This window comes from Egretta garzetta, unplaced genomic scaffold (assembly GCF_000687185.1).
Source record: "Egretta garzetta isolate BGI_Z169 unplaced genomic scaffold, ASM68718v1 scaffold131, whole genome shotgun sequence".
In the NCBI taxonomy this organism is placed as follows: domain Eukaryota; kingdom Metazoa; phylum Chordata; class Aves; order Pelecaniformes; family Ardeidae; genus Egretta; species Egretta garzetta.
Genome location: NW_009258478.1, coordinates 207,420 through 224,310, shown reverse-complemented (window position 1 = coordinate 224,310; position 16,891 = coordinate 207,420). Strand labels below are relative to the sequence as shown.

General features: G+C 46.2%; 1 protein-coding gene across 1 annotated transcript in view; it reads left to right on the top strand.

Moving 5' to 3' along the window:
• Nucleotides 1-16,891, top strand: part of RPTOR (regulatory associated protein of MTOR complex 1) — a 163,041-nt gene that overhangs the window by 25,340 nt on the left and 120,810 nt on the right. Inside the window, exon 4 of the mRNA XM_035899198.1 lies at nt 16,809-16,891. Within this exon, the coding sequence (XP_035755091.1) occupies nt 16,809-16,891 (83 nt within the window). The remainder of the gene's footprint in view (nt 1-16,808) is intronic.

Here is a 16,891-nt window from a genome sequence, read left to right as displayed (position 1 = left end):
AAATTTGGTTTGCATGTGAGATTACTGAAAGGAGTAAGATTTGGGAGGTGCAAAGAAGAGGAGCGATGGTAGAGCTGGAGGAGAGGACATCTAGAGAGCAATTACAACCAGCGCGCTCTCCGAGCTGAAGCAATAAGTAATGGGCGCGTTCCTGAGATCCGTCAAAGAACCTTGACAGCCTTGCTGCCAGGCGAAGCCGAGGGCTGGAGCAGAACTGGTATCTGTTTAAGCGGGACTGTTAGAGAAGGTAAAACTTTAGTTATGGTACATGGGAGCTGAGGACCGTGGATGGGTTAGAAGAAAAGGAAAGTTGCCTTCTCTGCTATATTTAAGGTAGACTTTGGTCTGACTTCTTACTGTGATATGTACAGAGGTTTCAGGGGAGGGGGAAAGAGCTCCGGAGACCCTCGTAGCAGCTGAATATTTGCTGTCTGCTGACGGCAGCTGCAGTGGCACGGTGTTGAAGTGTCTGTCTGTAAGCAAGCCCTCTCGCCGTGAAGGGAGCGGGCCTTGGGCCCTGGTCTTTGAGAGATTTGAGATGAGCCAGCGAAGGTGCAGAGGTGCGAAGCTCTCTGAGCTGTTCCGAGATCCTACGAAACTGTTTTAGTACAGTCTTGCTTTTGCATAGAGACCTTTACTTCAAATTGAAGGTCAGTTCTTCTATGGAATTTGGGGTTTTTTACATCCTCTGGTAAGTAACTTGATGGAGTGTGAGAGGTTTGTGCCTCCCTGTAAGATTTAACCACAGCAAGGTCTGTAATTCATCATCTGTGTGACTTCTGTTTCCCCCGCTCGCCCTCCCATCCTTTCAGGCCAGTAGCTCTAGGCCTTGCGATAACCAACACCAGCAAAGCCAAAGAGCTTTAAACATTGCATCCCAAAGGAATTTTTCCCCTTATGCCCATGTGCCTAAATAAAACAAAGTCAATTACAATATTGATTTTCCTAATTCAAGTGCTACGCTGTTGTCTCCCTCTTTCTTCTCCCCACGTCCCCCATTTTTGCTAAGGTGCCCATCTTCACTGTTCTGATGGCCTAACCGAGTTCGTTGTGTTTCATTATAGCTCCAGCTCAACGGGCATTCCCGGGGTGAAGGAGAACTATGAGCTATGAAGAGGGGTGAAAATCTCAGACAGGGGGAGGACAAGGGAGATCTAGAAGGCAAGGTTAAATAAACTTTCCAGAGCCTTCGGGAAGGGTGGCTTGAAAGCAAATACGGATATTTGGGAACACCTGCACCTGTAGCATCCCTGGGCGCTGAGGCCGGTGTGTTAGTGGCGGTGTGGACGCTGTCACGCAGCAGTTCTGCTTCTGTTCCTTACGCAGTTCTCTTCGTGATGCTCCATTTCTTACAGTAGTGTCACTTACTAAGAGGCAGGCAGTAACATATCCGAACTCATTAGTCTGGCAGATCTCAGCATGTTTCAGATCTTCCCAGCCCATTTCATTTATGTGGTTGCACCCATTTTTTCACTCGGTTCCAAAAGGTGGCACAGCCAAGGAGTGACTGCAGGAATCTCTTACTGAAGTGGCCCCAGGGGAACTGAGGCACTTGGTGCCAACCCCAAGCAGACATGCCCGTCCCTCTTCTGTGGGGCATTGACAGAAATGGCAGTTAGTTAAACTGTGGCTCTCTGGTCTCTTTTCCCCCAAGTCCTTGATGGCAGGTCGAGCCTCTCAGCAGTACGTGTGTCCCGTTGTGCTTAGCTATGCAGGTTTTCAAATAAAGGGGTTTCCTTTTTTTTTTTTTTTTTTTTCTAATCCAGCATCATATTGTGTGTGCTGCCTCTTGCAGCTTGCATCCCCCAGTGATGACGGTCTCTGAGGCGACGTCTCCTACAGCACGGATAGATTATACTTTTTGTGGCAAGCCTTCAAGGAAACAGTGATGCTTTTCCGATCAAACAGGGCTGCTTCGTTCTCTCTTCTGGTCTGCTTCCCAACAGTTTTCTCTTAATTTCAAAGGAAGTACAGCCGAGATACTTGAAACAGATAATTTAAAACCTCTACCTTTTAGTGCATGTTTTCTGTTGTTGGTGCTGTTGTTTCCCTCATTAGATGTCTCTGGGCTTTGATACGGTTTCTGAGGTTTCATTACTTGTGTTGCTTCCTTCTGCCTAATTAATTGGTAAATTGCCTGCTGCACATCAAAGGTTGAGCATTTCCTAAAGAGTAACTAGTTAAGCATGAAAACTAATTGAACACATGACCTAATTATTGGTCTCTCTGTGAGTCATACTTTTCCTTTATTTCTGTAGGGTTTTTCTTTTAAAACAACAGCAAATATTAATTGCTCCTGCAAAAGCAATACTGCACAATTCCAAAGGGGAAAACGTAAAATGGAGAAACTTGTGCTGGGTCACCCTACTCTGCAGATGTAGGAACACGTAACAAAAAATGAAGGGGATAAAAAAAAAAAAAAAAAGACATCATGACCTTGTTTAACAAAACCAGGTTTTCCTAAGAGGACTATGTTGTTTTTTGTTCCCAACAGCCTCTTGAATTTGGCAGCTATTTCAGGCTCTGCAAAATTTTGCTGTATCAATCCTTTGTCTTGTGAAAGATCAACTGCCTTCAGCATAACCAGCACTTTTTTTTCCAGAAAAAAAAAAAAAAAAGTTTGTCATAGAAGAGGGGTCACCAAGTGTCAAGACCAGTTATCCACCTTCTCTTTCCATCTGCAAAACTGTCGTGGTGCTACTCGGAGTTTGTTAGCCGTGCGCTGGTTTCGCAAAATATCCCTCTAGGAGAACTGGTAGTTTAGCCGGAAAAGCACAAATTGTAAGTACGGCAAATGATGAAAGCCCCTTTTTTATGTCTTGTGAATACAGAGAAAATTAGGCCAAATTAAGCAGTATCTGACTTTTAGTTTTCCTTTCGGTAGTTCTCCGAGAGTGGTCTGCAACCCAACCATTCCCTCATCCAAGCATAGCTTGGCAGGGGAGGACACAAGACTAGGGTCTCCGTTTAAACCATCAACAAAGATGAATTGCATTGAAGCTACTCTCTTTTGTGCCGAAAAATCTGAACTGGGCCACCTATTTTCTCCTGCATTCGGGGCACTGAGCATCAGGAGGAAGTCACGATGAACGACTGAGGAGATTTTAGCATCTTAAACCACTGCAGAGGTTCCCTGGAGTTTTGTAGCCTGAATTGTAGCGGTGTGTCTGTAGGCACCGCTGCTGTGACTGCCTTTGCCTGGGAGTAGCTGTACCACCTGTACATGAAATAGCTCCTACAGCAATGATAGCAAAAGGGTTTGGGAGTAAGCTCTACCGGTGGAAAGCTCCCTACTGCATTTCTGGGGCTCAGTCTAGGTAGAATGCACCTTGTAATTCTTTTGATAGTGAGAAAAAAATATCTGGTAAATCTTTAACTTAATACTGATTTCTCTGAGATTCTCCTGGAAAAATGAGGCACACAAAGGAAAAAATAGTTACAGGCATGAACTGCTGAGAAGCTGCCTGTTCGGGAGCTGTAAGGACAAGGAAGTGGCATTGAGCTGCTCTGTGAACCGAGCTGTTCATGCATTGCAGATCAGCAGTGATCTGGCATTCTGGAGCGAAGTCAACAAACTTGCAAAATCAGTTTAGTGGGGAAATCCTCTGGGTCTTGCCATCTTGCTGAAAGCCTCGAACACTGCAGGCAGGAGTGACCTTGAATGAAGGAGAGGGGGCAAAGGGGAAGCTATTGCCAGAGTCTAGAAAGATAAGTTTGAACCACAATGAGAAAGACACTTAAGTTGTAAGCAGACAGAATTTCTTCCCGTTTTATTAGAAAAGTGAGGCTGTAATGTGGCTGTTGAGGGTAGCACCGCTCTCTGAAAAGAGGCAGTCTTCAAAATCACTGGACTGTGTGAGCAGATGCTGGACGATGATGCCTGCCTCGGGGAAGCAGACCTGCATCGCAGCAGGACGGGGGCTCCAGGACACCCCACTGCTATTTCTGCACATTCTAAACAGCTCCCCTTGAAAATGCAAAGAACGACCTGGTAAAATCTCCCAGATGCACGTTCAGTAAGGCCTGCTTGGCAAGGAAGCTGCTAAGGACGTGAGGCCATCAAGAACCAGGCTCTTACTTTGCCTACCGCCTTCCCCTCCCTTCCATGCTGCGGCATTTGCAGAAGCAATGGGCCCCCTTGCCAAGGTGGAACTTCCCGAGCCCGCCTCTGGAATGCTTTTCCTTTGCTTTAGCACCCAGCATCTGACCTCCTAGTAATTTTGACGCCCTCTGTTTGAATGCAGTCCTTCAGTGACCATGCTTTTTCTTGCTTTGCTTTCCGTAGTCTTCCGGCGGTAAGATCCATTCACATTTTATACATCCTCTCCGTTTTGTTTTGTATTTTGTCGCCAAAGTGAGGCCAGAGTTGGTGGACAAGCAAGGTTTCTGTGTTGTAGGGTATTTTCATATGGCCGTTGTACTCTTAATGTCAGTTTGTCCTGAGATGTGAAGAAAGGCCTGATAGTAGACAGGCTTCTTGAAAGAGATAAGCAGCTCTGCCTGCTCAAATCTGATTAACGTTTTTCTGTAATTACCACCCAGCCTCTGTGTGACCTATTTAAAAATACCTTGTCTTTGTGTTCCATGGAGGGTGGTGAATCACTGGCGATTAGAGACAGGGAGGAGCCTCCTGCAGATCCACTGGCATCGACGCGGTGCTCTTTGCCTAGTAAATACTGCTGGGCATCCACGGGATGAGGATTCGGTCGGTGCAGGCTCGGCGTGCAAATGATAGTGGATTAGGCAGCTGAAGCTTCTTTCTGAACAGACATCAGAGTTTTGTGCAAAACTTAGAGCATTAACAAAGCAAAGTATTTACATTCTTATTTATAATCCTGCTCATCTCTAAGGCAGAATGAGAAAAGCCTGAAATAACTTTGGTTTTAACTCCTTTCATACGTATCTTAACAAAGCATAAACCTCTGCGTGATTGTTTTTCCTTCTCCTGACTCGTTAAGCTGTTTGTTAATCCGAGTATCACTTCATTAAACAATTACTTTGCAATCAGAGGAAAACTTGAAATGACTAAGTAATTATTTAGTATTGAGAAGACTAACTTCCTGTCCTAGCATGAGCACAGGATAGCAGCACCTCCCGTTGAGGACGATGCACTACAGAGTGTGGAGGCAACCAGTCTGAGGATTCCCTTACGCACCAGACTCTGGTCCTGCAGCCTAAACTGGGCTCCGAGTAACATCTAAGTTGGTATTCAAGAAACAAGAAGATGCAGAGCCTGAAACTTTAAAGAGCTCTTAAGATAGAGGTCATAAAGAAGGAGTAGTACTAAAATGACACCGTTGCTTAGGAGTTATGTTATTTGACTAAGTAGGTTTTAAAGATGTGTCCTGGTGTGTACTTAAAATCCCGTTAGAGCATTTTGTGATGTGGCCCATCAAAGCCATCAAACTGTCATGAGTCTGAGGATAGAGATCGGGTATATAAGTAGATTTAAGTTCTTTTGCAACTCCCTTTGTTTAAAAATAAACAATTATTAACACAGCCATCTCAGAATGTTTATTTCATTTGAATGGGTAGGGAAGGATCCTTGCCATAGAGGGTAGGCTGGTGGGCGTAATTTCTGGAAATCTGGGAGCAGACTTGGGGTGTGCAGCAGCCTGGGATTGCTGAGATGTGCCCCTGCCTCCCGAAGCCATCGCAGCAGATATTCCAGGTTAGTAGTCTTGATTTTTGTCTTCCCTGTCAACATCAGTTCTCATGAACAGCCCGCTCAACGGTATTTTTTAGAAGTATTCTTGAATACTGAAGCCTCGCAGTGAGGCTCAGGTACTTTAGAATTCATTTCACATTGGACTTAAAAGCAAGGTCAAAGACTCTGCAGAGGAAAGGTAAAGTCACTACACTGCTGACTACCGTCAGGCGAGCGAGCGTTCCACCCTCCCAGCTTAGCTCCGGTAATGCGTTTTGTCCTGGACATCTCACAAATTAAGCTGTTTAAGTCTTGGGCTGCTTGTGAATATATTAGCATGTAGGAGGTTGGGAGGGATTTTTAAAATGCAACCAAATATCTACAGAGGACTTGCCTGAGACTTGCAGGAGTCTTCCTTGTGGCTTAGTTTAGCATTTAAACTTAAGTATCTGTACATTATAGTATGTCTTCACTGTAATTAATATTTTTCAAGTTAGCAATAACTAATTTGTCAGGAATGATTTTTCATGGCCTGAATTGACCAGGTTAAGCTGTTGCTTGTAACATCAGTTTGGGATTTCCAGCATACTCCCTTGTACTTAAATACGCGGTTTTTTATTATCTTTGATTAATCCCCATGAATTTACATCAGGGTAATTTAATGTGCCCACAACCCAAAATTAAAACACCTAAAAGGTGTTTAAAAAAAAAAAAAAAAAAAAAAAAGCCTGGAATCCCTGGCTATGGCTCAGAATAATTTGTATTTGCATGCATGTCTCTAACCCAAGAGTTATTGTGGTCATACCAGCTCGGGCTCACAGGCAATTGAATTTATGATTGATTGATAGTAGGTATAAATTGAAATAACTTCTGCCATTGCTGAATTGATCTCTGAAGTTATCACATATCATGCTCTTGCAGCTGATTACCTCTCTGCTACCCGCGTTCTGCACTCTGGTGGCCTGGGGCAGTAAAATCCTGATCTGGCGCTCGTGTTTGCAAGCACAAGGAAACGAACAGCAAAGTTGCACCAGTGCAAATGTTGTGAAATCCAGAAAAGCCTCTGTGAGCCTACAGGCTTCCTGCCAAGCTCTGTGCTAGACAGAGTTTGCCAGGCACTTTGGGACAGGCTTGTCGTGCCACCATCCTTTCCAGGCTCTACTGCAAACTGGGAGTGACCACAAGGTCGTGTCCTGCCTGCGAGGGATTGCTGTCCTAGGAGGATTTTGCTGCTGTTCTCTTGGTTTGGGGTAGATGTGGAAAACAGCCGCGCAAGTTGGAGTGCATTGCTTGTGGATAAAGTGTCAGATATCCTGTAGAGAGAAGGATCCAGATCTATTACAAGACATACCTATATTGATGTGCAAAGGGTTATATTAAACAAACGCTTGGAACTGGGCCGTGCAGAGCACGTTGCTACGTGAATCCCAAAGACTGAATGTATTTTTGAGTGATTCCCTGAGGAAGCCAGGCTTTTAAAACCACGCAATATGTAGTTGCATCTTGCACCCCCCGTATATCCCGGCAACCTGAACACCTCACGTGCCATTCTTCAAAGGATTGAGAATCCAGCATTTCCGTTTGTCCTGTGCACTCTGTGAGAACAGCGGGCTGGAGGTGGGGGACAGGCTGCGTGCTGTTACTCTCCTGGTGGGCTGAGGAACAGGCTGCAGCCTGAGCTGGGCTCTTACTGGACATTAATGGTTACGTCTGGGAGGGAAGAGAAAGCACCAGTCACAGCCGAGCCGTCAGAAAGAGATTGCAGCCAACTAGGTGATAGAAAATCCAAAAATGAGCCGTGAAGTTGGGGAGAAGGTGACTTGATTCTACTGCTCGTGAATGAATTCTGTTCTGTGCAGATTGTTCACTTATTGTGAAATTGTGCAAAAATAAAAGTGCTTTTATACAGTTCTAACTCTACTTGACGTGATTCCAAATACCCAGTGTGAATTCAGGATCTTAAATCTTCCTTTGATGCAAGAAAAAAGCTGTGGTTTATGAAGTATTAAAATCAAATCACAGTAAATCACAGGACTGAGATATTAATGACAATTTGCATGAACAAAAGAACAAAGTATTTTTGTTATGAATGAAGTGTGTAGTTTTTCACTATACCAGCTTCAGACCTGGAAGCAGGCCAGCATAGGTGGAAAAAGGAGAAAAGTGCGGGGATAACAGCATGGTGAAAAGCCCATAGTAATGAAGGTAATTGAAATCAAATCAATGGGCGTAAAGCGTAACCAGCAGCGAAACTTCTTCGGAAGGTGAACTGTTCGTGTGTTTTGGAAGAATTTGTGGAAGAAGTGGCGTGAGCCATGGACCCTCAGCGGTCTTTGTGGAAGCTCAGTCTCCGAGGCGAGGTTTATCCCTTAGATTAGTTCCCGTAAAGGAATCAGACTTGAATATACCGGCCACTCAATTAAATAGGATTTATTTCAGTTTTTTCCTACCGTAGCTATTTTATTCTACACTTGTAACGGAGATGCTGCTTGGCAGAGCTCCTGTGCGAGGGTGAAGATCCAGCCAGAAGCACAGGCCTGTAGGTGTCCCACAGGTTTGCATTTCTCCAGTGATCTCCAGAGTTTTCACCATAATTCTGTTTCCTGCACGCGCACCCATTCTTGGTTTTGGGCCTTTCAATTTGCTGCATGGTTATGTTCGAAATTCCTGTTTAAACGTGCTAAGCCAAATAGAGGAACCGTAACGCCAGTCTTCCAGTTACGTTTTGCTTGGGAAGAGCAGTACCATCCTTCTGGCACTGGTCCTTTTCAGTGTTTTGTGTGCTTCCAGCGTGGTAAAGAATTTAAAAAAAAGTAAAATGTCACTCGTGTTGCTTTGCTGTGTGACACAACGCAGTCGTCCAGCTCTGTGGCTGTGAAACTGTTTGACATATACGTGCCTATTTTATACGCCTAAGCCAGAGTTTGTTCCAGACGTTCGGAGGAACGTGTTGCATCAAACTGGCAGTTGCCCCATAAAAGGTGGAATCTGAATTAATTCAATTTTATCTTTTTCACTTTAAGGAAAACTAAATCCAGGATTTTTAGTGTCCATCGTTAATAGGTCTTCAGACATCTGAGAAACATCTCCGGCTGCAGGGCTTTTTTATTCTTCGTGTGTAAGAGACCGGTCTGAGTTCTCTTACCGTGCGAGCGGGGGGTGGTGTGCTCTCGCAGCGCCGTGTACCGCGGCACGGCCCTCCGGCACGCGGCCACCGGGGTGAACCGCGGGGGGGGTGCACGGCTGCAGTCCGGGGGCCTTGCTGAGGTTCTTGTGCCTACTGAAGAGGTGGCGGTCAGGAGCTGCCCTACCCTGAACCCAGCAAATCCTTTTGCCTGTGTGGCAGTGTTCTGTTTCTGGAGCTGTGTGCCCCTTCATTGGAACAGAGAGGAGGAAGCGGCATGGCTTTGCTTCCTCCCAGGGCCAGCTTCTACACAAGACCATTGCCAGGCCTTTGAGTAAGCGTTGGATCCCAAAATCTTAACCCTTTACAGCCAGTTTGATAAAACTGAGCACAGAAGTTCTGCAACAATTTTCCTGTCATTTCAGAACCTGCTATTAGGTCTCCTTCCCCCTTTTTTCCCTGGTGTTCTGCTCCCTCCATCCTCGCAGACCACGGGCTCGTGGAGCAGCACCGACGATTCTGAGCCATGACCTTGATCCCCTGAGCAGGAGCAAGGGCTTTGTGTGCTGGGCTGGAGGCTCCGCTCCGCACGCAGCAGAGAGATGGTGTGAAACCTGCGCATCGTTGGCCCCTCAAACTGCTGCTTTCCTTATTCTTGGGTTTTAGTAACTTAGTTCTTTGTAAGGCTTCTTATATTTCTGGTTTTCAAATTTGGGCATCGTTCCAAAAAACACCCTTTTGGAATAATTAGATTGCTTTGATTCCTTTTGATTAAATCATGTTAAGTAGGCTGGCTGCGTGCGTGGCAAAGTCTCAGGTTTAATGTATTTTCTGCATTTGGAAACTGGGATTCAAATCTGATCCAAGTCACAGTGCAGCCGCTGCACGGCATCTGCTGGTGCCCCATTTACGCAGAGGTTCACCTTGAACGGTAGGGTTGCTTTGAAGGCTAAAGCAGGAGAGGTTCTAAATCATTACAAGGAAGAATTAGGCTACGTTAGGAAAAAATGTTTATGGCTGTAAGGGAAATGCAGCGCTCGCTGCCTTGCAAGGCTTTTGGGCATCGGCTCTAACCCAGGCTGGATGACCGGGTGTCAGGAAGGATGCGATGCAGTGGTTCTGCATCAGGAGAACTGGGCTGGGACTGGTTTGCTTCATGAGCTCCAGGCCAGCCTTGCGCCCTGAGGTTGTACGGGACTCAGCAACGAGGTGGCAGGGTGCAGAGCAGGGAACCTTTCAGCTCATGTATGGCACGTACCCCGCGTATCAGCTGACTCGAGTGAACTTTAAAAACTCAAACACTGCGTCTGTATTGATTCTATTTTGTTTAATTTACCCGTAGCAGTAACTCTGAAACTCTGGTTCTCTTGCTTCGTGGGATTCTTTGCCACCCAATAGCTGTTTAAAAAAAAAAATCCTCAGCAAAATAAAGCTTTTATACTTCATTATAGATTCTGGGTAGGATCACGCGTGTGGCAGCTTCTGTAAGGAGGTGTAAAAGGCAGTTTCAGTATAAAATATTGAATGTTGGAGTAATTTCTTCTGTTGATAAATTGGGAGCACATCTTCAGATGATGAGTGGAGCAGCAGTGCCAGAGTCTCTCAAGACAAGCTGAACTGTCCTACCTGACCCAGTCCTGTTTTGGGGAATCTCTTACCTGGCCGTGTGTCCGACGGCAGGGGTGATTTTGATCCCTTTGAGGAGAGACGGGACCGAGAGGAGGGCAGATAGGCACAGCAACAGGGCTGTGGTTTCACGGAGAGCTTCCTCGCGCAGTGAATTTCAAGCCGTCCCACGCTGTCTGGGGTGGTTTTACCCCCCAGGCGCTTCTCTCTCGAGTTGCCTCTTGCTGGTGCCCTGTGACCCCACTCCAGTCCTGTAGAGCTTAATCTGCGAAATGCTGTCTAAGGGGCTTAAATCCCGCTTAACCAAGTTGTGTCTGAGAATTTCTTCACTTTTAAGTGCGAGCCGCTGGCCGCCCGCCGATGATGCCTTTTCTCCGCTCAGATGGGCGCAGTTTTGCCCTCTTTGCCTGCCTGTACGTGCCAGCAGCATCTCAGACCTTAACATCTCTGCAGCGCTGGGGACACCGTTGGGGTAGCTGCGTTCTCCAGCCCGCGCTCGCCACAGGCGTCAAACCTCAGCAGAGTGAAGTCACTAGGGACAGCAGTTCGGGGCTCACGTGCCAATGTGAGTTGTGGAAAATGAAGTATGAATTGATTTTTATGGCAGTTATGCCCGCTGGGTTTAGGAAGGTACCTTAGGGATAAAAGGTGAGGGACTGGAGGCTTTTGTTTTGCCAAATGACAAGGCGGCAATATTATAACTTGTAAATCGCAAGGGTTATGAAGCCGACAGACCCATTTTTCATGTCGTTCATATCTGCTGTGCTGGGTGTTGCTATTTTGGCATTGAATCACATGCAAGCTGTGGTCCTCAGTGGTGTGGAGCCTTTCTGGAACCAAGACTGAGGTCTTAGGCTGCAGGAAAATGAAAGATCAAGGCTTGAGTTTTATAGCTTTGACGAGAAAATGGGTTTATCCTTGTATTTTTTTGAGGGGGGAAAAAAAAAAAAAAATCATCTCCCTGGTGAAAATGCCATAGTAGTGCAGCATGCATCTGTCACCGTGCCGGGCTGCGTGCCAGCGGGGATGGAAACCTGGCCTGGCTTCCAGAACCCTTTTTCTCCCCATGGCCCATTAATGGTTAAGCAATGTCAGCAACTTAAATCACTTATTCTCAAATTGTCACCTTTAGCACTCCCCATTTCTTCCTTTTTATAGGGCCTAATCCCGAGGTGAGTTTCCTGAGCTCAGCATCTGGCAGGGTTGAGCGCAGCAGCGTCGGGAAGGCGGGTGATGAGTCGGGTTCTGGTTTCTCAAACGACAGCAAAAGCACTTTGTCCTGAAATCGCGGAGCTTCTGCAGCCCCTGCCCTTTTGAGCACAGCTCGGCGATACCGGGGGAAGGGAGCCTGTAACTTTGACTTTTCCGCGTTGTTTGATTTATGGTTTGACCCCATTCAGAGTAAAAGAAAAAGCTCTGTAATTAGGTGAAGTTTCCAAAGCAGAGCCATTAATTTAAGCACAAAATCCCCAGAACTGTGGGAATTACTTTATGCAGCCAATTCGCACCAGCATTTCCCAGTGGGATAGAAGTTGATGAACACAGTGGATTGGTTTTCCCCCTCCAGACAGACTCATCTTGGAGAGGTTGCTGCTATCACCGGCTAATCAGTAAACACGTGGGTGTTTTATTTATCCTTTGAAAGACCTAAATCCCTCCCGAAACAAATGGGACGATGCTCGTGCTCTATTGCTGCTGCTGTTTGTGTCCCGTGTTTGAGCCCTGGCGCTGTCAGCGCAGCCCGGGTAGCGAGGTGGGGTTAGGAGCTGGCTGTGCGGTTGTAGCTCGGCTTTATTTGCCCGCTGACAGCTTTCCCCTGGGTGTGGGATCCCTTCGGGTGGATCGTTAGGTGGATCCTGAGGACAGCTTTCAGCCCAGATCTAGCCAGAATGCTGCTCTCCCCCTGAGTAAGGCAATGACACGGGTTTGATAGATCACATCTTTTGAGAAGCCTTGTTTTCTCTTGTAAAAGTGATTGCTTTGATTTTATCCTAATAGGAAATTTGGAAATAATTTGGAAAGTAATTCAGAGGGAGCGTGCGTCAGTAAGTGATCAGCAGAACTGCTTTCGAGCAGAACAGTCTCCCTTTAAATTTCAGCGTTGAGCGTGGTTAATGTTGATGTCCCCAGCAAAACCATCCAGCTAACGCACTTGGTATTTAGCCCCAAACTGTTTTCTTTTCCTGTTTTGGGTGCCAGAACTCCTTCCTATTGAAACTCCTCCTATTCCCCGCAACTTTGTCAATACGACGTTTTGTTGATGCAGAAGTTTGGGGCGTACTGAAAATTGAGATCTCTTAAAAATTAGCATAATAGCTGTATTTTTAAACAAGTATTCGGGGAAAAAGGTTGGATAAAATAGCGAGCGTTTCATAAAGTGTGGCGATATGACGTAACCAAGCAAAACTTTTAATTTTGCCTGCGTGAGTGGGATAATGAGGACAGTCTGGATCGGGCTGCCACAAAGCTATTGCTTTTGACAGGAGCTCTCCAGGGAGACACGGAGGTGATCAGAAAATCAAATTCACACCAGAGAGCCAGCTGACATCACCGTCAGCAATTCCACGCTTGTCCATCACAGCACTCCGGTCAGGCTTTCTGACAGCTCTAATGCTACGATTGCAACATCAGCTGGGAGCAACAGAGACGGCTGGGCATCGTCTGCAGAGGAGCCGAAGTCTTGGCTGATAATTGCGTCAGGAAGCAAAGGCTCCTTGCCAAACACCAGCAGATATCTGCCGTCAACACGTAACAGCAGGCAGGGAAGGCCAGCGTGGTCTTCAGCTGCAGGAACAATCTGGAACTGTCAACAGCTCATAAAGACGAGGGGAAAACAGAACATAAAGCCTTGTTGTCTGTGATTTCAACAGAGGTTGCTGAGATTAAGCCCAACAGACCTTGCGAGGGTTTAGGTTAGGGCCTCTGTCACTTTTTGCACTAGCGGCTGCTTAGAGCATCTCTTTGGAGGTGGAGGGGAAGGAGGGCAGCACAACATCACCGGGGAAGACAAATGAATGCAGACGGAAGGAAATACAGGAGGGTGACAGAAGGAAACTCTTCATCCGAAGGGCAGCGATGCTAAAATGCAGAATTTTCGTATGAGAACTAAAGCTATGTTTAAGAAATGCTTCTTCATACTGCGGAAGGAAAGGTAAATTGTTGAACCAGCGAATCCCCCTGGACCCCAGCTCATCTGGGTGCCAGCCGTGTTACGTGGGTGGGACGCTGCGGAGCTGCTCATCGGTAATGGGCTTTCTGGTGCTGGGCAGGGGCGGCAGCCCATGGGTGAGCAAGGGGTTTCTGCTGTTTCTGTATGTTGTTCTCAAGGACCTTCAGTTTCCGTGGTTCTGATCTGGAAGGAGACCTTATTTGTTTTCAACAGTTATCAGAAATAGCACCCTGTCCCACAGAGCATCAGGCGGAGCAGTAAGCTCCTCCTCTCCCCCCAAAACTAGCACCCCACACCCCAATCGGATGAACAAGCCTGGAACGTTTCTTATAATTACTGTACTTATTCTCCTGGCATTTTTCTATACCAAGGAAGAAAATCTTGAAGATACATTTTGGGGAGAAAAAAAAAAAAAAGACAACAAAAAAAGACACTGAGACACTGCCTGGTCTGGTTTGTGACTCAGGTTCCCGTTTGTTACCATACGTGTGTGAGCGGGGTGTAATAAACGCACGCCGGAAAGTCCCCGGCCGGCAGGAACTGTCTTGGACTTACAGGCTCCCTCCTCTCCGCTCCGTCCTTCGCAGCCCTGTGTTTCTCAGCGCACAGATGATATGTTTACACTTTGGATCTTTAGATCTAGAGGCTTTAGTTTTAGAGCGTGAGCTCACCTCCATTAATTGCGAGCTGTATTTAATATTTATGCTAAAAGGACGTGAGGAGTGTTCGAATGAGCGTGTTCGCCTTTGGAAAAAAAAAAAAAGGAGCTGAAAAATTACCAAGCACTCTGGTTATAGAGTCCTGTAAAGATGCCAGCAGGCAGAGCGTGATTTAAGGTGCACGCTTTTGCAAATCAGCGCCTTCATAACAACTCTGAAAGGAGAGAGAAGGGGGGGGGGGGGCGTGTTAAGATTAATAGAGCCTCTTATCTTTACTTAGTGCGGAAGTTCCCCAAACGGATGAGCGTGTCACATCGCTGGGTCTTTCTTAATATTTTTTTCTCCTTTTGCTTGCTTTTCTCCGTGGCTGTAGTTGTACAAATGGCGCCATTCGTTGTATCCACCCCGCCTGTTGGCTTGAGACGCTGCGGATTAATTGAGCAGCATGGTATCTGTTTTTCAGGCTTCATAGATAAACAAAACATTTTTACATTAAAGTGCTTCATCCTCTTTTCCTGTGATATTTTAAGGCTTCCTTATCTTTGCCTGTCATAGAAGAAAACCTAAAAGTCCCCAACTTCTGAGACCTTGGTTTGGTTTATAAACAGGCTTTCAGCAGCAGACTTTTGCAGCGGTACCTATGCGTTGTCCTGCTCTTAAACTTGGTTCTTTATTTCAATACATTGGCTTTAATTTTTTTAAGCCATTGTGGTTCTGGATCCTGAGTCTCTCTCTGCAGGTCTGGAGAAGCAAGGAAGAAGTAGGCTTTTATCTTTCAAAGGACAGTTGAAAGACTTTGTGTTATTATTTGGCCTTGCTTCAAAAAAATGCACTCCTGAGTATGACAAACTAGCTACTCCATAGGCGTCCTGAACTTCGCTGAGTGAAAATGTATTTGAAGTATTGGGGGTTTTTAACAGGTTTTTTTTTTTTCTCAGGCATAGAAACGTGCTCTGATTTACGTGCTGGTAGAGCTGTACAGCCAGGAACGCTAACGCAGTGTCCGCAGCCAAAGTGCTGATGATAGTGAATATACATTTTTTCGGTTGCCAAGGGCTCGGTTGCCATGGGCTCTCCATCAGTTTTCCCTCTTCTTACCCAGCTGTGTGAATATCAAATTCCTAGGACCTTTATGCACTTTTATTTTGAAAATGTTGTTGTCTTAACGCGTAAGCTGTTGGAGGTGCGGTTACGCAGTATTGCTCTATTCATGGCCCTTCTTAGGGAGGGGGGCGCAGTACGGTCTGGTGCAACCTGGTGCCTGATGGTAAGAGCTGACAGTGAATAAGTTCATTGAAAAGTATGTTGGTGTTGTGCTAGATTGCTTTAAGTTTTTTTTTCCTGGTTTTATCTATCACTGAATGATGAATAAAATGGTCATGTTCTTGCTGATTGCACATTTATTAATTTTTCCGTAATCCTGTAGGTTTTGGTAGTCTCTTGCCGTATCTGCAGGTAAGCAGTCTACTTCCAAAACAGCTGTGTGCTTAGTCGGCAGCCTCCGGTACGCTTCTGCCCCGGGAAGAGCAGACAAGGACTGTTGAGCCTGAGTTGTGTTCATAGAATCGCAGAATGGTTTGGGTGGGAAGGGACCCCCAGAGGTCACCCAGCCCAGCCCCCCTGCAGGAGCAGGGACACCTTGAACCACATCAGGTTGCTCACAGCCCCGTCCAACGTCCAACCTGGCCTGGGATGTTCCCAGGGATGGGGCCTCCACCCCCTCTCATGGCCTGCTGGAACCAGTAGTGGTGATGGAGGGAGCTGCAAGTTCAAAGTAAACTCATTACTGATAACGGGGCTGCCCACAGTGCTCGTCGTATCGCTGCAGGAAGTTGGCCATGTTTCTTTTGGAAGGCAAAGTTTTTGCCATAAAATTTTTCACCGTGTCTGCTGTGGGTCCAGCTAGAAAAGGCAAAGCTCCACCGAGGTTTAACGTATTTGCAGAGGTGTTGGCCAGGCTTCTTCTACACCTCTCATTAATAAAAGGGGAGCTAACTAGTCAGGGCTTAGGAAGAGGATGAGGCTGCTGCTGTTCCGCCTCCAGGAAGGGTAGCTCTGACCCTCGGCTCTGCCTTGCACTCTGGTGTTTTCGTCCATTTTAAGGCTTGAAGCAAGAGCTGTGTCCCTTTTCCAGATGGGAGGGAGGAACATTCCAGTATAAGATTTGAGGTTTACGGAATATCTGATCTCTACAATTTTCTGTCTTTAAGAGGGAATTTGGTTCAGTTGTACAGGGTATCAATTTGAAGATTAGAGAATTGTACCGGGTTATTTCTGAGGCTGGCTAATGTTGAAAACGTATCTGACCTTCCTGAGGCCCGTTGAATGTCAGTGATCCCCGGGTGAGACGGATCGGAGCTGAGATGTGATAACCTCAGCCAAACCTGTGCTGTTACTGAAGGTGCCATCCCACACACCCACAGCAGACATATTCTGTTTATCCAGCTCTCCAGTAAATGTTTTATGTTTTCTTTTTCCAATATAACCAGTTTATAAACATGCTTCTCTCTTAACTAGGTGCCTGCATCTTAAATAGACTTGTTTTTATGCTTAAAATGATTATCTTACATTTTCTGTTGCCAGGCCAGGTACAAGCAGAGTCTTGATCCTACTGTGGACGAAGTTAAGAAGCTGTGTACATCTCTGCGCCGGAACGCCGAGGAAGA